General features: G+C 40.9%; 2 protein-coding genes across 3 annotated transcripts; one reads left to right on the top strand and one right to left on the bottom strand.

Moving 5' to 3' along the window:
* Positions 1 to 11: 11 nt before the first annotated feature.
* PolZ1 (DNA polymerase zeta catalytic subunit) lies at positions 12 to 7,618 on the top strand. 2 transcript variants are annotated; one of them, XM_069054595.1, is made up of 8 exons: positions 12 to 137; positions 973 to 1,056; positions 1,103 to 1,289; positions 1,339 to 2,369; positions 3,798 to 6,622; positions 6,671 to 6,861; positions 6,913 to 7,363; positions 7,412 to 7,618. In XM_069054595.1, the coding sequence occupies exons 1-8, from the start codon at positions 17 to 19 to the stop codon at positions 7,568 to 7,570; spliced, it is 5,049 nt and encodes a 1,682-aa protein (XP_068910696.1). In that variant the 5' UTR covers positions 12 to 16; the 3' UTR covers positions 7,571 to 7,618. The 2 variants fall into 2 exon arrangements, with proteins under 2 accessions (XP_068910696.1, XP_068910697.1); XM_069054596.1 differs by lacking the exon at positions 12 to 137 and having other exon boundaries at positions 320 to 1,056.
* A 52-nt stretch (positions 7,619 to 7,670) lies between these two features.
* On the bottom strand, positions 7,671 to 22,965 carry Vps13 (vacuolar protein sorting 13C). The gene is made up of 30 exons (XM_069054593.1): positions 22,530 to 22,965; positions 22,198 to 22,482; positions 21,923 to 22,146; positions 21,734 to 21,872; positions 18,685 to 19,070; positions 18,428 to 18,635; positions 18,085 to 18,331; positions 17,780 to 18,034; positions 17,134 to 17,731; positions 16,936 to 17,083; positions 16,387 to 16,881; positions 16,093 to 16,331; positions 15,887 to 16,042; positions 15,086 to 15,826; positions 14,446 to 15,033; positions 14,200 to 14,388; positions 13,963 to 14,146; positions 12,762 to 13,549; positions 12,547 to 12,708; positions 11,994 to 12,497; positions 11,726 to 11,941; positions 11,590 to 11,637; positions 11,241 to 11,444; positions 10,906 to 11,190; positions 10,235 to 10,856; positions 9,221 to 9,887; positions 8,979 to 9,174; positions 8,689 to 8,928; positions 8,461 to 8,630; positions 7,671 to 8,400 (listed from the first exon to the last, which is right to left on the bottom strand). The coding sequence occupies exons 1-30, from the start codon at positions 22,627 to 22,629 to the stop codon at positions 7,947 to 7,949; spliced, it is 9,738 nt and encodes a 3,245-aa protein (XP_068910694.1). The 5' UTR covers positions 22,630 to 22,965; the 3' UTR covers positions 7,671 to 7,946.
* Positions 22,966 to 23,079: the final 114 nt, after the last annotated feature.

Here is a 23,079-nt window from a genome sequence, read left to right as displayed (position 1 = left end):
GACTTACTGAAGTTCGATGGCATCGGTTATCATCAAAGATGAGAAACACAGTGGATCAAGCTTTAAATGTTTTTGTAAAATGCATCGCCACCCATTGGAGGTAAATGTGCCAAATAAGTGGAAGCATGAGTATCGAGGTAAATATGTACTTATGAGGATATGTTTGTTAGGATTATTCGGGGAAATAAGATAAGTAAGTTTGATAACAATAATTCGATTGTATATATACATACCGAAATGATAGACACATCTATTTGAAAAAAATAAATATTAAATGGTAAATATTTGAAACGGATATTTCTCCGTATCAAATTCAAAGAAACGGTGAATAAAAATACATAAATAAAAGTAAAATTCGAAATAGTATTCCTTTTATTGATTCACCAACTTGTATTTGTTTTAGAAAGTGTCACAGAAATTATCAGGTATACTCAATTGCCCTAGTGGTTGAGAAATTCCAGATAATTTTGTGTTAGTGATACCAGAGGTGATACGAGTGTCTACTGTTGTAAAAATTCCCGACTGCGTTGCAGAACGAAATTTAACAGCAGACACGAGTGGGTCACTAACAAATTTTTATGAGGTGAATACTCGACATTATGATCGTTTTTAACATACCTAAACAAATCAAACAACCACCTTTCGAAAATTAATACATGGCTCTTTTTATTGAGCAGACCTTATATTAGTAGACCTTGGAAGATATAGCTGTTTATCATTACGTGCCCACGTGGATGCAGACAACCAATAGAAATTAAAAAAAAAATGGCAAATGTAAATAAACATAACCTAATTTGTTGTGAATTTGTTTTAATAATGTTTTTATACACGTTTTGGTATAAATTTTAATGAATGAGTGTTAACGGTTTATATGCTTTAAGATCGAGTTTTATTAATGTTTATGCGAAATGTCTTTTATTACCGCGATCAGAATCGTTAACGTTGATTTTTACATGTCGGCCCCCCTTCAAGATTTAGATGTTATGTACTCAGACTTCAGGGGGTCTTCAATACCACAAGTACCTGTTATACGAATATTTGGATCGTCGGATGCAGGTTAGTGCACAAAATCAAATTTCTTTGGTTGATTTTCACGTCATAGGAAAAAAAATTTGCTTGCACGTACACGGCGTATTTCCGTATTTGTATATTCCATATGATGGATCAGAAGAACCTAATTGTCTAAAGTATCAAATAGCTGCCAATATTGATAAGGCCATTAACATTTCGTTTGGCCAAGCCTCATCAACTGCTCAACATGTCTATAAAATTACTTTAGTGTCTGGAATGTGAGTTGAATAAGCCCCAAATTGCCCAGTCTTATGCAACTACTTTCAGACCATTTTACGGCTACCATGCACGAGAGCACCAGTTTTTCAAAATCTTTTTGTTCAACCCGTCGCTAATCCGCAGAGTGGCGAACATGTTACAGAGCGAAGTGATCTTAGGGCGCCTCTATCAACCCCACGAATCACACATCCCCTACATTTTACAGTTCATGATCGACTACAACTTGCACGGCATGAGCCGAGTTTTGCTGAGTGAACTAAAATTCAGAACAAATTCGCCCCCCAAACAGAGTACTTGCGAATTGGAAGCGGATGCGTTATGCGAACACATTCTGAATCGTCTGGAGGTGGCTCAAGGCAACTTGGGAGTCAATCCAGGCATCGCCGCTTTGTGGGAAGACGAGAGACAGAGATTAAGGGACAAGAACGAAGATTCACAAATTGGACCGTGTCTCACACTCGACAATTCTCAAGTAGAACCCACAAAGACCCATAAGATTTTTAAAAGGGCTCTCTCAGAAAAGCTGTGTTTGTCGGAAAACGTCGCCGAAAGTGTTGATCAAAGCATTAGTGTGTATCCAGCAGAAACGCCAAGAGATAGAAGTCTCAAAAATGCATCTTTTATTGAAGTGCATTCGTCACACTCGACCAGTGCCGACGAGTCTGTGGACTTGAACGCAACTTTTGATGATGACGCAAAAGATTTGTTTGAAATTTTGCAAGATCTAGGAAGGAAAAATGTTGAAGTTGAAGAAGTCGACAGTATTTTGTCGCAGACACAGAAAGAAGAAGAAGAGGAAGATGGTGAAGAGGAGAATTTTTTGGATTTGAGCATCTCCATGGCTGACACTACGCCGTTTAAGAAATTCATTGACAGTCTTAAAGATGATGAAGAAATGAACACATCCAGTGATCTTCTTGATACTACTCTAGTTCCACAACTAGATGGACAGAATGATGGATCAAGTGATGAGGAAAGTGGTAGAAGCAAACGAGTAACACAGACAAGCAAAGGGGCTTCAAAGTATGTCGCTTTGCCCATTTTTCTATCGTCTCCATCAGTTAATAACAGAACTCAAGGTAGCTTCTCATTTATTTTCACTTATAATCTTGTAAGAATATTAATTCTTTCCGGAAATTGTTTTAAGTGCGTTCCAACGAAAAATAATTTCCGGATATGAATTAATCCTCGAATGCAGATTCGGTAAGAAAATCGTAACGACAAAAACCCTGAAAAGAAGTATGTAATCCATTTTTAGATTGTGTAATTTAATAAAATTTGACATCTTTAACAGCAAAAAATGTCCACTTAATAATCACAGTTATATAGATTTTTTCCAAACAATTTTGTTGTTGTATTGGTCATTGCTCGTGAACCAATTTTTCTATTGGTCATATCATTAATGACTTAATGAGTGTCGTACGGTTTTCGACTGTAATTACACGAGAGGTCTTTTTTTGTCCGGATAAATTGAATTTTTTTACGATAATTTGGTTGCTTGGTAAATTGACGACACAAACCACCCGATAAAAAAACGAGTCCGAAGGGCAATTCTCATATACCGAGTGACTATAAATGATTGAAAATTATTTTGTTATGTTGGTAACACATTTGAAATCTTTAGTTGGCGACATCGTTGGCATGACACACGTAATTTTTAAAATTGAAACAAACGTCAAAAAAATCTAAATCGACAATGCACTTCGTGACTTAACCTAACCTAAATAGAAATGACTGACAGATAATGCACGACAAGACTTGCACTACCAACTGCATCAGTGTTGCCAATCCACTATTTTCTTTCAATCATTTATAGTCACTCGGTATATCTGTCCCGAGGTATATTCGGAAGAGAATCGCCCGAAAAATTTTTTCCCTAGGTCAATTATATCGGAAATTTTCCCTAGGGAAAATTTCCGCTTAATTAAATTGTGATTGGTTGCTATTCAAACAATTCGGAGTTGTGATTTGTCAATATAAATCATGTGACATTTGAGGGCGATTCTCTTTGAAATTTATTATTGTACCATGATAAAAATTTGTCATCAAAGTTAGCCATGAAAAACAAAAGTTGGTGTCTAAAATTTTATAATCTAAAATGTCATTACTGTCATTTAGGCACTAAACGTGTTGTGTTTTTCAATTTACGTAAGATGGTTTTTACTGTGGATTACACAAAAATTATACTCGAGTTTTACTTTGTGACAGTTCTCCTATTCCCATAGCAGGTAAGTATGTACATAAAAATTACATGAATCACGCAAAAACGCTGAGTTTTGTTTTTCATAATATGTAACTTTGATAACATTTTTTTGATCATGTCGCATAACGTCAAAAATTCAACATTTACAGTTGACTTATCTGGTTAATTAAATAAGAAATGGTTTCCTTGAATTAAACTAGAATGCGTCAAGTTATATTTATTTAATTTCATGATCTATTAGTGTTAACAAATGAACACTATTTCGCAACTTTAACATTCTTGAAATTTATGTGGTGTATTTTAGAGTTACAGGAAGGATCTGAGGGAAAACTTTCTGATGATTTAGATCACGTTAAGCGCAAGTTAAACTTTAAAACTTCATCTGAAGTCACAATTTGTGAAGATAGTTTGGAATGTGAATATAAGTCAGAAGATAAAGAGAACATTTGTAAAGTGGATACGTTACCGAATCAGGATAAAGTTGAAGAATTGATGGAAGAAAATTCTAGAGAAAGTTTAGCCCAATCAGAGGGTCTCACAGTTGCTGAGTTGTACGATTTGCGGACCAATTACAGGCCTAAAGAGGGTTGTTCTACTAAACTGACACAAAATTCACAAGTTTCTGAATTAAAATTGTCTTCAGAGTCGAGCAGCGACTTGTTGACTCCGAACCAAGTCAACGGATACGATTCAGATCAAGTATCTCGCCAGTCTTGTAAACTTTCGCAAGACTTGACCCCAACTCCCGATCTCTCATTGTCACAAGAGACGAAATCTGAACCAAAGCCGGTCAGTAACGAAAATTCACGATTAAATTATTGCGTGATAACACCGAAACGCAAACCTCCGAGCAGAGACGATGTCATAAACAGCTTGGAAACCTTGAACATACCGAAAATTGTGCATCAAGTTCCGTTTTACGGCGACGTTTCGGACGTTACCGGAAGCGTCGAGATCGGACATTCGGTGTTGAAAATACACAGCAAAACAAGCGCACATCTTGAGGACTGGAAAACGCATTTCAACGGTTTAGAAGCGTACAGAAAAAAAACAATGCCTGCAAATGTAAAGTGGTCGCATGAAAATATCAAAAAACTAAAACTGTCTTTTTGTAGTGCCGCACCGTGCGTTATCACTCCCGTGAAGCGACCACCAACGGTTGAAGAGGTCGAAGAGTGGTTGAAAAAGAGATCTGAGGCGCCGCCGAAACCGAAAGTAGAGAAAGAGGAGATCAAGAAGATTCGCGTTCCGCTGAGTCCAGGTCGGCTCGAAGAGAGCGACATGGAACTGTCTTTGACGATTTCACCTTGTGACAATGACACCACAGCACGGTCAGACTCGACAACTACTAGTCCAGTCTTGGGGAAAGAAAGCAAAAAGCGCAAACCTCTGCCGAAACGATTTACAAATTCGTGTCAGATCACCGGAGTCACTTTGAACAACACGTACGGGTTCAGAATCACACCGGAGAATTTTCAAAACGCACGAGCGGTAAACGAACATCAACACGTTACTATTTTTTCGTTGGAAGTGCACGTGGGGACGAGAGGCGACTTGAAACCAGATCCTGCATACGACTCTGTCGGAGCGATATTTTACTCGATCGTCGAAGATGGTCCCGAGAGTGTGGACACTTCGGGGGTCGTAGCTGTAGGCGCGATAAAACCTAGTGAAGTCGGTTGTGACTTACGGTGCGTCGACACCGAAGAACAACTCTTCGGAGAGCTTCTGAAGTTGATTAAGAAGTGGGATCCAGATATTTTGGTGGGGTACGAAACTGAGTTATTGTCATGGGGGTACCTACTGGAACGCGCCCAAATTCTTGGAAACAAACTCCTTTCGTCCTTATCGAGGATAAAAGACAGCAGAAATAACAACGAAGACAGAGGACTGCAAATAACCGGACGGATATTATTAGACGTCTGGCGCTTGCTAAGACACGAAATAGCGTTACAGAGTTACAGTTTTGAAAGCATAGTTTATCATTTATTGCACAAACGAATCGCCTTGTATTCTTTCAAAGACTTGACCACCTGGTGGAACAACCCTCTGTTCAGACACAGAACACTTTCCCATTATCTCTTCCGAGTCCGAGGAGTATTACAAATATTGGAACAATTAGATCTGGTGGGACGCACTAGCGAACTTGCGCGCTTGTTCGGCATCCAATTCTACGAAGTTTTGTCTCGAGGTTCGCAATTTCGGGTGGAATCCATGATGTTGAGACTAGCCAAGCCGTTAAACTACATCCCCGTTTCGCCAAGCGTTCAACAGAGGGCGAAAATGAAAGTCCCAGAGTTTCTACCTTTGATCCTGGAACCCGAGTCTAAACTTTACGTCGATCCTGTCATCGTCCTCGACTTTCAAAGCTTGTACCCTTCAATGATCATAGCGTACAATTATTGTTTCTCCACGTGTATCGGTAGAGCGACACACTTGGGGAGAAATGCACCGTTCGAATTTGGTGCAACGCAATTGAGAGTGTCCAGAGCGCGCGTCAAGAAATTGTTGAACAATGACAGTTTGAATTTTTCACCGTGCGGTGTTGCTTATGTCAAGTCTAGCGTTCGCGATGGAATTTTGCCGAAGATGTTGCGAGAGATTCTCGATACGAGGTTGATGGTGAAAAATTCCATGAAGAAGAATAAGGAGGATGGAGTGCTGCAGAAAGTTCTGCACAACAGACAGTTGGGTCTTAAGTTGATTGCTAACGTGACTTACGGGTACACCGCGGCGAACTTTAGTGGGAGAATGCCTGCGGTGGAGTTGGCAGACAGTGTAGTGAGCAAAGGGAGGGAGACTCTACAGAGGGCAATAGAAATGGTCGAAAATACACCAGAATGGAAAGCGAAAGTTGTGTACGGCGACACTGATTCTTTGTTCGTCTTAGTTCCGGGTAGAAGTAGAGATGAAGCTTTCGAAATCGGAAAAAAAATTGCCGATGCTGTTACTGAAGACAATCCGGATCCGGTCAAGTTGAAGCTGGAGAAGGTGTACCACCCTTGTATCCTGCAAACCAAAAAGCGCTACGTGGGCTACATGTACGAGTGTCCTGACCAATACGAACCGGTTTATCTTGCTAAAGGAATCGAAACTGTCAGACGCGATGGTTGCCCAGCAGTTGCAAAGGTGCGACTAACATTGTTTTGAAATCTGGTAGACCGTGATTTGTTTCAGATGTTGGAGAAGTGCTTGCGGATACTGTTCGAGACCAAGAACGTGAGTCTGGTGAAGAAGTACGTGGTGCGACAATTCGATAAAATCGTGACAGGTAGGGTGAGCTTGCAGGATCTCACTTTTGCGAAGGAGTACCGGGGGGCTTCCGGGTACCGCCCAGGGGCGTGCGTTCCAGCGTTAGAACTTGCTCGGTGAGGATTAGGTCACTAAGCTTCGTCAGTTTATGTTACGTAATTTGATAGAAAGTGGACAGCTGTTGACAAAAGAAACGAACCTAGACGAAGCGAGCGCGTCCCTTACGTCATAGCCGCTGGTCCTCCCGGTGTACCCTTGATCCGTCTGGTCCGAAGCCCTAGAGAGTTTTTGCAAGATCCGAGTTTAAGACCGAATGCGATTTACTACATAACGAAAGTAATCATTCCTCCGATTAACCGCTGTTTCAATTTAATCGGTGCGGACCTGCACGCATGGTTCAACCAAATGCCGCGAAAACAGTTCCAGTACTTGCGAAATTCGTCGCCAGTAAAAAGGAGTACCATCTCGCAGTACTTTGCGTCAAACAGTTGTGCCGTTTGCGGCGAACACACGCAAAAATATTTGTGTGAAAAATGTGCGAAACGCCCACAGAGTACTGTCGTAATGTTGCACGAAAAAGTACGACTTTGGGAGCAATCATTTCGTAGTACTAGTTTGGTGAGTGCTTGTGTTGCGAGTCTTCGTTTGTTCATTTCTTCTTTGCAGATATGTCAGACTTGTACTGGGATTTTAGATGAATTGCCTTGCATTTCATTAGATTGTCCGGTACTATACCGGGTGAACCAAACAACGCGTGATTTACAGCAAACGACGTATGTTCGAGAAGTCGTAAATTCATTGCGCTGCGAACCAGAAATATTATAAACGTCTAGTTCTAGTCGGAGAAAAAATAAAAATTTTATACTTTTAAAACTGTTTTAAAGTTGTGGGGAGGAGTTTGGTGTGCGACAAGCAAAAACGAAAAGATGTTATAAATATCAATATATTTTCCCAATTTATACATGATCACCAATGCAAAAAAGCGTTAACAGTAATTAAGCACATATTTGAAAAAAGAAAACAAGATAAAAACGTTTCCACGTAAGTGATGACTAATAAATAGTTGATTAAAATTAACTGTAACGGTCGCCAGATGTAACCTATAAAAAAAAGAGTAAGGGCAGGCAGTCAGTCCATAAGTGACTAGTGAATGTGAACCTATTAAAATCAAAGCAAGTTCTGTTAAAATACAATAGAAATTTCAAGCGTTTCCTCTTAACGACTCGATTCTAGCGCAGATTTCCTCTCGCTTTTCGGGATCCCCGACCAAGATAATTTTACCACCTTCGTTTGAACCCAACAAACCCAATTTCCTTTTCCTGTCTACGATTGTGATCGCCACACCTTTGGGCACCACGCTAGGCGGACTTTTTAATTCTTGCCACGTGTGCGACCACTCGACTTGCCACCCGCCGAAAATTTCGTTGTGACAGATAAACGCCAACCTCTTGTCCGTCAACATCAGCACTTCTCTCTTTTCTATGATGGCGTAATGTTTGACGTATATGTCTGTTGTTGCGTATTTTCCTTTTTCTAACTCTGTTAGTAATTTATGTCCCTGAGCTTCGTGTTTGTTGTAAGGCCTCACCATGCCGTCGCCTTGTAAGAATCTAGGCGGCCTCAGCCGAATGGTGTCTTCACCAACTTCGGCAGCCCTACAAGAACACATTTGTCAAATCTCTTCGTGTATCATCTCGCCGACCAGTACTACGCACCTTTTCACAGCATCCAGAGATCCGCTCGCAAAATCGACGACTCCAGCCGTGGGTCGAGCGATGAGCCCCACAGCTCCTTTGCCCAAACCTTTGAAAAATCCTCCGACACCCTCCTCTTTAGCTCCACTGAACGGTTTGGTGAAGACACCGGTGACACCGTCGACCACGCCCTGTAACAGTAGCGGCGAACATGTAAAACTTGATTTTTATGATTAACGTCACACCTACCATCACCAAACCTTTTCCGCTTCTTGCGATACCTTCTTGTACAGTTGCTGGCTTTTTGTTGATCTGATCGCGGCGCTTTCTTTGGTAGTCTTTGTCGAATGTTAGTGCGGCAATTCCTTTGCCCATCGCACCGGTAATGCGAGACACCGCTCCAGCGGCACCACCTACCGTGTGTCCGAACAAACTTCGCACACCGAGAACCAGACCCTCGGCGAACTCTCCTGGTCCTTGAATGGCCCCCTGTTCAGACAAAATAGAAAAACAATTGATCGAAATTAAAGATAAGCTACCTGGAAAGGCTCGTAGAATAAGTCTTCAACCCCTTGAGTGATCCCGCGGACTAGACCGTAGGGATTACCTAAAACATCTAAACCTAGCACGAGGACGTACAGTTGCTTGACCGACTGGCCCACGTAGTGTCTCGTAGCTTCGTCGATCAACTGTTTCTGCGTTAAGAAAGTGTATTCTCGTTCGAAATAGGCCAATCTGGAAGAAACAAATAGAAAATCGAACACGCTTTGGACAAACGTACTTGAAAACGACGTCTTGCAAGTCTGTGAGTGTGACCCCAAGACCTTGCAGCAACACATTCAGGAAATTCGGCGTTTCGGCACTAGTCGACGCTCCCGCCGCCATCGAGAAACTCACGTGGATTTTCAACGGCGAAAAGTGCAACAAATCGTAGAAACTCTTTTGTTCTTGCAACGACTGTGTCGACACGTGTGCGTACAGCGGTTCATCCACCAACTTTATGTCCGTCAGGAACATTTGTTGTTCTTCGGTCTCGCTGTACTGCGCCGTCTGCAGAAGATCTACGAGCGCGTTGACGAACCCGAGGTCGACCTTGATGTGGAACTCTTGAATCAACAGTTTGAAATATTTGAACTGCTTGATTTGGGTGTTCTTCATCAACAACTGGACGATGCTCAATTCGGCGAACGGCTTCATTCCGCTGTCGACCGCCACGCTCTTGGGAAGCGGCACCGGAGCCAGGACTACGGGGAAGATGCAGTCGTACATTTGGTTGTCGATCTGAAGACGATTGACTTTGGCGTGGAGCTGAAACTGGCTCGGACTGCTTCGCATCTGCACCCACAGACCCGTCTCGAATGTTCTTCTGATTTTTCGCTTGTGCGGCTTGGTCATCAGGTTCGTGTGGAAGTCGACTTCTGTCTTGGCGTCGATCGCGACCTTCGGAGCTAAGGGAACAAAACCAATACAAACTCAACTCGGCGTCATTGCTATCCGTCCACTCTCTGGCCTGAATGTTCCAAAATTGTCGCATATTAAAAACATCATCAAATGCGACCATCCTTAACCGCAAAATCTTAACTATTTTCTACATAAAACGTAACTAAACCTAATTGAAACATGTAAATTCGGCCCCGCTGTGTATTCATACTTTTTTGACAAAATAAAAAGAAATTGAAAAGTTGGCTGTCAAATTTAAATCAAGGCTGCCAACCACATAAACCAAAAAGCACTAGTACTCTCCCAACTTACTTTTTACCTAGTGGACGGATACTTAAATATTGTCTTGACTTACTTCGACCCTCTTCTGTGTCCAGCAAGAATCGTTGGTAGGCAGTCTCCAACAGTGCGCTGTCTTTCGGTGGGAGGGGTTTGAACCTCTTGCCGGTCATCTTGCACTGCTCCCAGATTATTCCCGAACTGGCCATCGCCATGTACATGATCTCCTGTCGAGTCTGATTGTTAACCAAAGACAGCCCCACTCCGTATATCGACACCGTAATTTCCTGTTGGAACAGTTCGAAGAACTTTGCAGCTTGGGCGTTCTTGGCCACGTACTCGTCTTGGGTAAAAAGCAATATGCGCTGCATTCCGTCAAGGAAAGAAACCCAATAGACCTTGTAATTTTCGTTGATGGAATATTCGGCGATGTCGTCTTTGCGTAGATCGTTACTATGTTCTTTTTTATGGGCCCCTTCCCACACTAAAATTCGAGGACCTGATGGGTTCTCCCACGTGTACAACATGCAGTGTTTTGGTGCCAGCTTCCTGATCTGTACCGATTCTTTCTCCCAGAAATTCATAGTGTCTTGAGTGTGATTTATTATCAAAGCTGGGGCCGTTCCGCTCTCGTAAGGTGCCAGATTTATGTAAATTGCACCTTCGGAAATTTGTATGTCTACGTTGATCCCACCGTACTAAAAAAGCAACAATTGAGATTGTCCAACTCAGAAAGAGAATACTGACTTTATTTTTTAGTTTTAACAACGACGTGTGACTCTCTGTATACAAAAATCCAGCAGAAACTTCGTCAGTATCTTTGACTCTCAACTTAAGTAATTTGTCGTCGAGTTCGCTTTTGGGCCACAAAGCAGAACACGATTTTGGTTCAATGGTGAGCCAAGAGTCTCCCGGGCGGTCATTTTCTTGACATTCCATAGCAAAGGAAGCATTGTTAATTATTACGTAATAGGGTGTGAATGTCACTTGTTTCGTAAGGCCATTGTACGTCAACTGATTTTGTACACCTATCTGAAGAGGCAATAAAAATATACATTATCAAATGGACAAAGTATACTAACCTGATACAAAATGTCGTTGTATTTACAAACAACGACACCGGAAGAACCTGCTACATCTAGAGAAAACTTGTCAGACCAATCTCCTTGCTCTACTCGCACGGCCGCCTTCTTCTTGCCAAAGAAATTTTTAGCGTTGAAGGAAAACAAGACGGGTCCTTTGAAATTCGCCGGGTGATGTAAGACATTGGCGGCCTCATCAGAACCCTGCGCAAAACTGGTGTTAAAAAAGGGTCACGATCGAAAGAACAACAAACAAAAAAATTGCATGGTGGTCAAATGATAAAAAGGGTTAGCCATAAACTACTGCAAAAAAATATAGCGTAAGCTTGCAGCATTGAAAATCAAATACCTTCGTTGGGGTCCCTCCGCAGTCACCTTTGTCGCTTTTTTTAGATTTCTGAAAAACCGCCACCTTTCAGTCCAACTTACGATTCAAAATAGATCTGACCAATAATGTTGGATTGAATAATCGTACGTCAACTTACCCTGTACGCGAGCATGAGTCCCGTCTTGTTCAACATCCAGAAGGGACAATAGAGCGTCATCACGACGGAGCCTTTATCGTTGATCACGTGCATTCCCAAGGCCAGAGACATCTGAACGGCGCTGTCGAAACTGTTGAAGGTCCACACGGAAAATTCGTTTGGATCTTTCGACAACTCCTGTCTGCAAGACCACTCCTTTTCCAGATATGCCGGCAACTGCAATTTCACATTTGAAACATATTCACTTGTACAGGTTCGTTGTGCTCACTCTTATGACGAGACAAGACTTGCCAGGTTCGACGTTCGGCAAGAGAAGCGTCTTTCCCGGCTCTACGGTAATCTCGGCGATCATATTTTCCACGCAACAGACAACATTGATTGGCAAAGAGTTTTTGAAGACCACTGCAGGTCTCAAACGAATGTTGTAACATGTACTCGACATGGTATGTCTAGACGTATTTTCGAAATAAACCTGTTCCATTTCACCGACGGCTTGGATAATGAACGGTTCGTTTCCCAACTCGATGTTTTTCGGCGAGCAGTGCAACGTTTTCGTGACTATTACATTTGTCTGCAAATCTTTCCATATGTATGGAGTCGTTGTTACCGAGTATCCCGCCACGCCGAAGAACAACTCATTGGTGGGTGTGTAGACTGCATGGAGGGGAACGTTCACTACCGAATCCGGCTGGACTGTAGTGATCGAAGCTAGTTCGTTTCCTCTGGCGGTCATGTAGTACACTTCTATGGGGATGTTGAAGTGATTGTAGACCTTCAAATCGACAATTTATCGACGCTGTGACAATTACCACGCGACTCACTTGTAGAATGCCACGTAGAGTGATGATTGTAGTTCCCTCGTCGACTTTTACGTCTGATATGAGCCCCCAATCGTCGGTGCTTTGACGGCGATGGGTCAACGGGAAAAATCTCTTATCAGCGCGGACAACTGGCAGATCCAGCTCGCAGTCTTTTTCGTTCACCTTCAGCATAAAATTCCGACTGCCAATCATGAAGTCAACCACTTTTTACCTACCTTCACGTTGACAAAATAATTCTTGACCATGAGAGCATCCGCAGCCAACTGCATGCCGACCATCGGTGAACTACTCAATATGATGGACTTCCTCTGCAATGCAGCTTCGGCACCGCTCTCCAAGATCACCTCTTGGGTGTCTTCGTTGTCAAACAATGTAAACGACCCTCTCTTGAAGAGAACGGTCACCGAATACCCCAACTCGTTTACGATCTTGTACGGAGCCGTCGTCTCTAGAAGTTTTACCTCTCCCGGTTTCATAGCGGTGGCGAAGGCTTTTCCCAGATTGTTCAGTACCTCCAAACAAGTCTTAGTGACCACCAGTTCCATACTGTGGTCGGACAAAACGTCGATATCCATCAGCGGCTGTTTTCCCGAAATTTCCAAATTCTCGAAGCCTTCGGTGGGAGTGTTGACTTCTTCGCGATCGTTCATCGACACTTCCACTTTCAATTCCCACGGTGCCAGTACAGTTTTGTCGTTCTTCACCATTTCGACCGGCTCTATCAAAGGTTCCCACAACGCCAGTCTGCTGTTGTAGTAGTTCATTTGCAATGTTAAAACGGCGTCGACGCTCAACTGCGAACTCCAGTTGCACACGCTGCCTTTTAGACTGGTCTCGATTATAAGCATCGGCAAGGTTTTGTTTCCGACGCCCGCTTCCACCGTTACAATCACAGAAGGCATCGATATTATACACATTTCTTGAGAGGGTGGTTTGGCGGGGCTTGCGGCCTCAGTCGCCGCTTGAGTTATCGCCAAATTCTCAGTTACTTCGACACCTTCGTCTGCAACGACAAAATTAAAAGAAATCCATCTTTTAAAGCTTGTTCACAAGGAACGCAACACAAAACACATAAAGCTGAACCATACACCGGCAAACTTTTACGTTTATGCAGCTTTTACGTCAAAATAACTGACAAGCGTAAGCAAGATGAATTAATTTCAACTTCATAAAGTTGAAATGCATTCGGACTCTTTGAGTAAAATAGTGGTAATTTTTTTATTCGGTTGGTCTGGTGTTGTTTAAATCTGTGTTGGCAACACTGGACCGACATCACCTGTCATTATTATAATTACTCATTAGTGCGACTGTGGTGCGACCTAATAGAAGTTAGATTATCTGCGTCTCTACTTTCCACATTTGCATACAGTTCACGTCTTATCTCTTACGTTCATTGCGAACAAGAGTCAATCTTACCCGTCTTGAAGAACCAGTGGTCGTGCTCGTTGAACGGTTTCTGGTCCCAAACGTCCGAATGATCTTTGAACTCATCTTCGTCGGCTTCTGTATTGACCCCACTTCCGGTCGCGGTAGCTGCGACTCTGCTCAATAATTCGATGGTAGCAGGAGATACGCCCAAACGTATATCGGTAACGAGAAGCTAAAACCAAGGAGCGTTCAGTGCTGAAAAAAATGTCGACCTGGTGAACAAACCTCGACGTGGAGACCTTTACCTTCGGGGGTCGAGCCCGCTAAACTTATGGTGACAGGATACAACACGTTACTCTTCGCATCCGTTCTCTTGAACTGATTGTAATTACACGTGTACAATTGCAAATCTTTGACTGATCCGTTGATCACTTGGTGGGACCCGGAGATGCGCAGTTTCACCAAAATCTCGCTCTTGAAACGAAGCAACAATGCAAACGAGAAAAAAGAAACGTTTTTTGGAGTACTTACATTCAAAACCAACGCTTGAGTCTCCGGGCTGTCCATGTGTTCGACGAGAATTATGTCGGGCTTTTCGATTTTCAAGTTCAGCGTTATTTGCGAGTCCTGCTTGTCGGTAATGAAGTCAGTGTTCGTTGTGACTGACGTTTTGGCAGAGATCCCACCGCCAGTGGCTAAAGGTTTCGGAGGTAACACCGGCTGGTTCAGATCTTCTTGTGGAATGGTCAGGAAATCGGCGATCTTGAGAAGATACTCGACCGACAAGATTATAGTAAAACTGTAGACTCGTACGTCGGTGAAGATGTTCTTGTCTTTTATTTGGACCACGACGTCGATCATACTTTTTGTTGCCAACGATTCTGTCGACGCCGAGATAAGACTGACAGATCTGGGCAGCGTGGAATCTTGAGATCTCTCTATGAGTCGGTTTAATTTCTCTTCGCGACCTCTACGCATGTCGTCTAGTAGACAATTGAGTAAAAGGAATGACGCGATGATGGAGTCGTCGCTTAAAATTCGCGCTTTGACCGAGAGACCTTCAAGAGAGAAGCGAGCCAAGCCGTCTCTTTCGTCATGAGTAGGACATTCACTGGAGAGCTACGAGTACAAATTTTTATTCATTTGTCAGTTGTTCACGTTTCATACTCACCGCTTTCGCACCTCCAGTGAACAACGAGATCACCAAGTTGTCCATGGTGAAGGAAAATCGCAAAAACGTATTAGTTTTGGCTTCTTTGTCGCTGTCAAATAGTGAAACCTTGTCGTGGATCATCGCATACGACGAGTGCTTCTCGGTGACCTTCTTCGGTTCGAGAGATTCCTTTGATATTTGTTCTATTTCTTTCGCCGCACTTCTTTCCTTCTGACCTTCTGCCAGATTTCCGTTCAAGATACTCATTATAGTCTTGTAATCCAACTGACTTAACAACAACGTAATCGTAAATATGCGTCCAGTAACGTCAATATCCGGTACAGCTTTGTACCACGAACTGGACAAATTTCTCTTGATGGTCAGTTTGAAAGTCAAAGGCACCAACAACGTCAGTTCGCTGACGACCTCGTTCTTGTTGTCGAGTTTCACTCTTGACACCTTCATGTCGGTCAGACTCAACTTCATCTCGTCTATGACCGCCGAGAAGTTTTTCTCGTTTCGGATGTCAAGCGTCAAAAATTTGTTGGAGATCGAAATGTGACCTAAATCGATCAATATGGCGTCCAAACTTTTTGAATTTTCCGGAACTATGATGTCTGGTGCTTTCAAATCGATGCTCAAAGCTAGTTTGGTCGCTTTGGCGTAGACATTTTGCATGTTTTCTTTGGCCGTTTTGGCGGCGGCTTGAGAGGCTTCAATTATCGCCGCTTGTGCTGTTTGAAACTCGTTGAGAAACTCCTAAACCGATCAATAAAAATTGTATAAATAACATGAACATAAATTCAGAAAGACACTCACCAACATCCTCGTCACAAACCAATTCAAAAATATGATTTTCAAGCCTCCCATCGTTAGATCAACCGAGAGATCGGATTTTTCGCTTTCAACATTTTCGTCGATATTGTACAAGACGATTCGGGCAGCCAACGCTTCATTCCCGACAACAGACAAAATCTAAACCGATCATTAATAATAAAGGACACTTTTTGAAAACAAAAACTTACCAAATTGTGTATAGTGTCGGGATTTAGATCAACTATAGCAATCTGATTCAATCTGGCGTTTATCTGCGTGTACGAATCTTTCACCATTATGTCAGCATTTATTCCTTTCAGGGCGCACGTGGAAATTCGAGCCTTCGCCGTGGTAAATTCCACTGCAAGTTCCTGCAGGCTTGCAGACAACTTAAATTTGATCATTTCGATCACCACCTTAGGCTCTTTTTTCTTCTTCTTTTTATCACCTTTAACAAAAATCGAGATAAAAGAACCGTAATGGTCGCGACCCAACCAACACACCTTGAGAAGATGACAGTCCTTCACTTATGACAGATAATTGTTGCTTAAATCCGGGACTGTGCGTCGTAGCTATCCGTTCCCTCGGTCCTCTGTCGCCCCAGGTCTCTTCAATGTCACTTTGAAGCTCAGTACCAAACTTGATCATCGATAATAAACCTTCCTTGTGTAGAACAACTCCCAACTTTGCAAACTCCAAAACAAGAGTGGATTCGCACGATTTGTACGTCGAATGAAACTCGGGAGAAGACTTGTCCACTTGCGTGAATCTAATCTGGAACAAGTATTGTTCTCCGCCTTCGAAATACGGCGTACTGATTATTTTTATTTCTTTTTCTTGGTGGTATTGAATCAAGCCTATTCCAGCTAGACGCAAAGATATCTTGGTATTGTAAGTTTGCTGCATTAGATCCAATTCCAACGATTTAGCACAGAAAGAAGCTATCTTGTGACCTGGGGAGTCCATGTCGACTTGATGTTTGATATTCAATGACAATTCTAAAAACAAGAGTTTTTTTGACATTTACAAATTTAAAAGCAAATGTTACCAACCGCTCATAACAAAATTCACTTCAACAGTGGTGAACTGCACCAGATCCTTCTTTTCGCTATGTTGCGGGAGCATTTCTTTCGTTTTCGACGCTTTATTCTGCATTTCCAAATATTTCAGCATCATACTGGATTCCCTCTTGACCGATTTCTAAAAGCCAAATTTGATGAATTTTCTCACAGAAAATCGAAGCTAGTTACAGTGAGGGGCACAGGTTCTGGTACATCGCTAGTGGGTAGAGGTATGCTCTTGCCAAGAGCCACAAGCAATAACAAACGTGCATCGGACACGTTCACAACTATCGACGGCAATTCACCGGAAACCTTCGTCAACGGGAGTTTAGGATCGTCGTGGATCATGCACTTAGCAAACTTGACTTTCAAACTGATCGGCTCCACGATATGCATGTCTGTCGTCTTGTTCTCTTCTATGTGAGTCTTCCAGTCTTCGTTGCTCTGCGCCATCAGTATCTGTATCCGAGTCAGTTGTAATTCGAACTGGTCGTAGCTTTGGGCGATTAATTGATTCAAGATTTCCTTCTCGTCGATGCCCTCCGAGTACATCTTGCGCAAGTCTCGCCTCGGGGGCCGATCGAGCGAGTTCATTTTGAAGTTACCTAGATTGATCACCAGCACGTTCTCGTTTCCGGTGTACTTTCCGTCGTAAGGTATTATAATGTACGGCGCTCGAAGATCGACCTTAAGATCAAGATGGACGTGAGTGTCTATCGCATACTGTAAACCGCTAGAAGACATTTCTTTGATGTTCGAAATGCCACTGTCAGCTGCTGCTGAAATTCTACAAAAATGTTTAGACCCACACAAGTAAAAATAGTCAAAAACTCACTGGTCGAGCGCTGAAGACGACGGAATTTTGAAAATATCTATGACTCGAATTATTGTTTCTGCGTCGTAGACGATTTTCAAAGGTTGCGAAGTTAAGTACAGTCTTTGTCCGCAAGTCTTGTCCAAGGGATTAGTCTCGAAAGAGACTTCCAACAGCCCAGTGTCACCTGCTCCCGTTTCTGAAGTGATCATGCGAGGGATAAAATCGTCTTGTTGAAGTCCGAAAGTTGTGAATTCGTCAATTTTGACGTGAACCCTTCAACAAGAGAAATGTATTTTTTGACTATTCCTATTGTATTTCCTCACTTTAAAGCATTTGCTGCCGCCCTGGTATCAACCCGACACCTGACACCTTTCAGTTCGGTGAAAACGACACGTTTTCCGTTACCGATGTCGTCTTTTAGCTCCACTTCGAGAGTGCGCAAGAGGAAAGTGCATGAATTGTCGACGTAAGCCTCGGGAAACTGTGAAGGCAATACATTTTCTTGATAGCCTATGGCTTTGTATAAACGTTCTTTCTCTTCTTTAGTCATGGCCTCTTCAAATTGTTTCCCTAACAAAGCAACACTGTTTTAATCGTCGTCTCCCGAGGTCAGTGAGACGTCACACGCAGGAAAAATAGTTGTCAAAAACAAAAACTACTACGTACTGATTTCTGTTCCGCTGTCTACATTAGTTTGTCCTTGACTTGACCCTTTACTACCCCACATCCAACCTAACCATGATCCTTTCTCTTGACTGCTCTTCTTCACACGACGCTCAGTTTCGAATTCGACTCTTTGCCTTATTATGACGATATTGAAAGTGTCTACGTCTCTTTCGCACTCTTCGATTTTCTTTAATTCATCTGCCGTCGCCTACAGAAACGCCGGCATTATCAGTTGTCAGTACAACTCGCTTAATTACCTTATTTTGCAATTTCTTTTCGTATAATTGTCCATATTCTTTACATAATTTCCTGTGACCACAGATATGATCCCAGTCCCAGTTGCGCCTCCTCCTTCTAACTTCATTCTCTAGGACACAAGTGTACGCAAAGTGCCACCATTCCTTGTAATGCCCACTGTAACTCGGCACATTGGGGCGATACTTTCTGTAAGGAATACCCTTGGTCATACGATCCATTGATTCTGCAAGAGCTATTATGTCCCGGTATTGTGCTTTAGTTATGCCGACGAAAAGTCGTTCCATGTCTAGGTTGAGGTGGATTTTTGGGATGCTGAAAGCCGGCTTATCTAGTTCGGGCTTTTGATTGATACGCAAACGGGCTGAGGCGTTGATTGGTCCCAATACTAACAAAAAAAAAAAATGAATGTTACGCTTTAGGCGACCGCAGACTAAACATAAGAATTTCTCAGTAGCGTAAAACATTCTTTTTAGTTGTTTACTGGATGACGATTTATTATTTTTTAAAAGAAAACAAATAATGTCATGTTTATTTATTGTTGCGTTCATAAGAAAAAGTTGTTTCATTAATCGAACGACGTTTTTATTGTAAAAATTTATGTTTCAATTGAATTAATAACAAAATAAGTATTGATAAAGTATTATGGCACAACTCATTTGTTAACAAATTGGTCCATAAATCTTGGATTCTAATTAAGATCGTTGTCCTTATTATTTTTCTCTTTAATGTAATCAATCTATCGGCATAAAAGTCCCTGACAAGTATGTAAACGAAACATTACACAATGTAAACAACGATAACATAACTTAGGATCAAAGATAAAATTGCCGGCATGAGGTTTGGTTAAACAAAATTTCCACATTTTTATTACATCAGCGATTAAATTCTTTTCATCCTTGTATATAATAACATTTTTTGCGTCACACTTTTCGTCCATTTTATGCAACTTTAATGCACTCTCAAAACGTATTACAGTGGAACTCGGTTATAACGAACACTCAAGGGACTTCAGAATTTGTTCGTTATATCCGATCGTTCGTTCTAACCGTACGTCGTCGTTATTTATTAACACTTTGGCTACTACGGGGGTATTTTGAAAAATGTCCCCACAAACTACGACATTTTTTGATTGTCTATATTCATTTGTAGTTAGAAAGGCATTAGAAAGGTGACCTAGGCGACATTTGTAATTTTTTTTTCGAAATGTTTCACCAATCTTTACTCACAAACTACGACTATCGAGAATCCCCTTGTAAACTACGAAAATCGTGTCCGTACAGGGTACACAGTGGATCTAATTGAGTCGTGAAATGTGTACCAAATCTGACCACATAGTTTGCAGGTAAAGGTCGAGTGTGTACCAAAAATGGTACACATAGTAGCCAAAGTGTTAAGAAAGATTAATAATTACATAGGAATACATAAGATAATATGGTAAACATTTTATTTAATTCAAATAGTCACTAAGAGTTTCCTCTTCTCGGTACCGGTCATATTAGCGCAAAACAAAAATCGTTTGCCGTTCTTTGGACTGTTTTCCGCCACATAATTTTTCACCTTTGAATTTCAAAGTTTGATTTGGTGTTTATTTTATTATTTATAAAATAATCCCGTTTCATCACCGTTGAAAATATCCCTCTCATTATACAGCCTGTCTTAGATTTATCCTTATTTCATAAACGAAAATTTGTTGGTAGAGTGCTGGACTTAAATGGCAATTTTACGCACGTTTCATGTTGCATATTTTATTTATCTAATTATAATATAATATCACAATAAACCTAATTTTGATGCAACATATTTTCCTTTTTTTCTCGAAAATTTTGTTATCAAAGTGTATATGTAGTTTTTTATGCCATTACAATCAATTAAAAAAATTTGAAAAATAAAAGTTGCCCATTGCCCATAAATGTGTCGATGGGATAAAAATTATATGCTCACTCAGGTTTGGAATGTTTTTAGAGCCATTTCGTTTCCTGTATAATTTTTTTCATTTGGGTTGTCAGTAGCAAAGTTATAGCGTGGGCCGTTTTTTTTAAGATAGCCTGTATCTTCTTCATAATTTTGGCCATACGGACGTAAACTAAGAAACAGTGACTGCCTTGTCAACGCTTGCTGTGTTTATTGTTTCCTATAATGTAAAAAAAGTACACGTGCGTACGTTATTATAACCGAGTTGTAGACCGCTTTCGCGCCTAAATATTGGACGTTAAAAGCAAGCGTTCGTGATAAGCGAGGTTCGTTATAACCGAACAAATTTGTTAATATAATATAGGACTTTCAAACGGGACTTTCAATTCTGTTCGTTATATCCGAGCGTTCGTTATAAGCCGGGTTCGTTATAACCGAGTTCCACTGTATATTGTTTTTATCAACCTATTAAAAACGTCCAATCCGTTCGTTTTTCATATATAGATGTGTTTACAAATGTACAACGGTTGAAATAATAATTTGAATACAGTTAGACCGTGACGAATGACAATAATTATTTCAAGCATTTACGCTTCCGGACTGCCGTGCTTTTGTCATTGGTAGTGTTGCTTAACGCAACATATTCAGTGGATATTTTTTTTACATAATTTTTTCGACGTACCACATACGAAACTGTTCTATTGTATCGTATTTGAACGAAAATTCGTTTGATTGATTATTTTAATCAGTAGATATGGCACCATCTGGACAAACATTTTTATTTGTTTTCTCATTTTCAGCTCTTTCTGAAATTGACATATTTTTATCCAAACCAGATGAAATAAACTGAAAAACAAACGCTGACCATTAATAAAAGCTAATGGTTTTAAATTAAGATAATTACTGACTAATGACTAAGAGATTACATCATTTTGTGATTACATGGTCAAAAATCACAACAAAAATATCTGTACTTTTTACACTTTCATGAGCAAGTGTTAACTTTATTAGATTGCAAAAATAAATATTCTGCACATTTGCAACCAATTATGACTCACTGCTGTCACAGATAACATACCTGACTTGTATCTACATGCATGAAATTATACAACCATGGTCATAAAAAATTTCACTTACCATATGTGTAGTTACTAGGTCGATTGCCCTTTGAGGCAATTTCTGTACTCATTTTGTGAATTAAATCAACTTTAGGGAGGCGCTCATAACTAGCTGAACTGCAGTTCCAGTAAACAGCTAGACCATCAAGTGTGACAATCTACATACAAATTAAATTATAAAAAAAAAAATTAAAAAAAAAAAATCCACCTTAAAGATTTTTGTGATGTTTTCTTTAGTTATGGCTGGCTTCCATGCCTCATCTGTGCTCACAACATGCAAATCACTCAATGTAATTCCTAATGAGAATGGATTAGGACTAGTAACTTTATCCTCATAACGAATATGAATATTTTTTATATTTAACTGAATATTCTTTATAATCTGTGTAACTAACTTCTCCACAAAAGTATAATCAGCTTTAGGTGGTTTGTCTGAAATGACATGGTTGTTTTTACAAAATTTGAACCTATCAGAATAAATACCCTTCTCAGCTTCTTGTTTTTTTGCAAGCTCAACTTGGAGAATCTCTCTCTTTTTTGCTTCAGTGCTCTTAGCAACTTCTTTCTCTTCATTGTATTTGACTTGCTGATTTGGTGCTGCCAATAAATAGATATCTTCCACATTTATGACAAAAGCAGCACCATACAAATTTTTCCACGGTATTTTTAATACCAATTTTCCTACCCGACCATAAATTGTTTGCAAAGGTAAATCTAGGTCATCTAGAGCTGATTGTTTCAAGACCAAATCTTTCAGCTCCACGTCGCCTAAAACCCATGGTTAAATCCACATTTTTGAAAATATGAACACATACCTCCCCATATTCCCACCCTGAGTTGATTTGTATCTAGATTTTCCACATAGGCACCAAGAAAGCGGTTTAAAACCTGAGTTAGCACACCCTCAAACACCATTGTTTATATCGTTGACACAAGTAATATTTATAATAATTATAAAAAGTAGGAGTGCTCTTGTATGCACTCCTACTATAGGCTAATGTAATAAAAAAGCTATTAACGGTGATGACATCAACGAACGTTTATTTCTGAAGCCATTTCACCATTTGACCCAACCAACCGAGATCACGTTTGACTTCTTTATCGATCAATCAAATAAATTATGTTCATAGTTTATAGAAATGTTGGAGATTGGTACTGACCCAATTACTACACTTTTGACAATTATTTACTCGATGTCAGTTGCCGAATTTGACAGCAAGTAAAAAACAGGTGCAGCTAAATCACAGGTGCAGCTAAATCACAAGTGTGCGCGCAGGCGCCTTTGGCTTTAATGATATACCACTTCTCGTAAGTAGAGACGAAAGTTAACGTTATGGGATTTTCTTTTACTGGTGACGAAAGTCA

Source organism: Tenebrio molitor, chromosome 7 (assembly GCF_963966145.1).
Source record: "Tenebrio molitor chromosome 7, icTenMoli1.1, whole genome shotgun sequence".
Lineage (NCBI taxonomy): Eukaryota > Metazoa > Arthropoda > Insecta > Coleoptera > Tenebrionidae > Tenebrio > Tenebrio molitor.
Note: the sequence above shows the minus strand (reverse complement) of the source record. Positions and strands in the feature narration are given on the sequence as shown.

What these genes read in the sequence shown, in the direction of transcription:
- PolZ1 (XM_069054595.1), top strand. Translation starts at nt 17, where the DNA reads ATGGCATCGGTTATCATCAAAGATGAGAAACACAGTGGATCAAGCTTT. An exon ending in ATTTGGATCGTCGGATGCAG is followed by an intron (nt 1,057 to 1,102) that starts GTTAGTGCACAA and finishes TTCACGTCATAG; the next exon opens with GAAAAAAAATTTGCTTGCAC. An exon ending in CCAGCGTTAGAACTTGCTCG is followed by an intron (nt 6,862 to 6,912) that starts GTGAGGATTAGG and finishes GTAATTTGATAG; the next exon opens with AAAGTGGACAGCTGTTGACA.
- Vps13 (XM_069054593.1), bottom strand. Translation starts at nt 22,629, where the DNA reads ATGGTGTTTGAGGGTGTGCTAACTCAGGTTTTAAACCGCTTTCTTGGT. An exon ending in TCGTCTTCAGCGCTCGACCA is followed by an intron (nt 17,732 to 17,779) that starts GTGAGTTTTTGA and finishes ACATTTTTGTAG; the next exon opens with AATTTCAGCAGCAGCTGACA. An exon ending in GCGGAGGGACCCCAACGAAG is followed by an intron (nt 11,445 to 11,589) that starts GTATTTGATTTT and finishes AGTTTTGCGCAG; the next exon opens with GGTTCTGATGAGGCCGCCAA.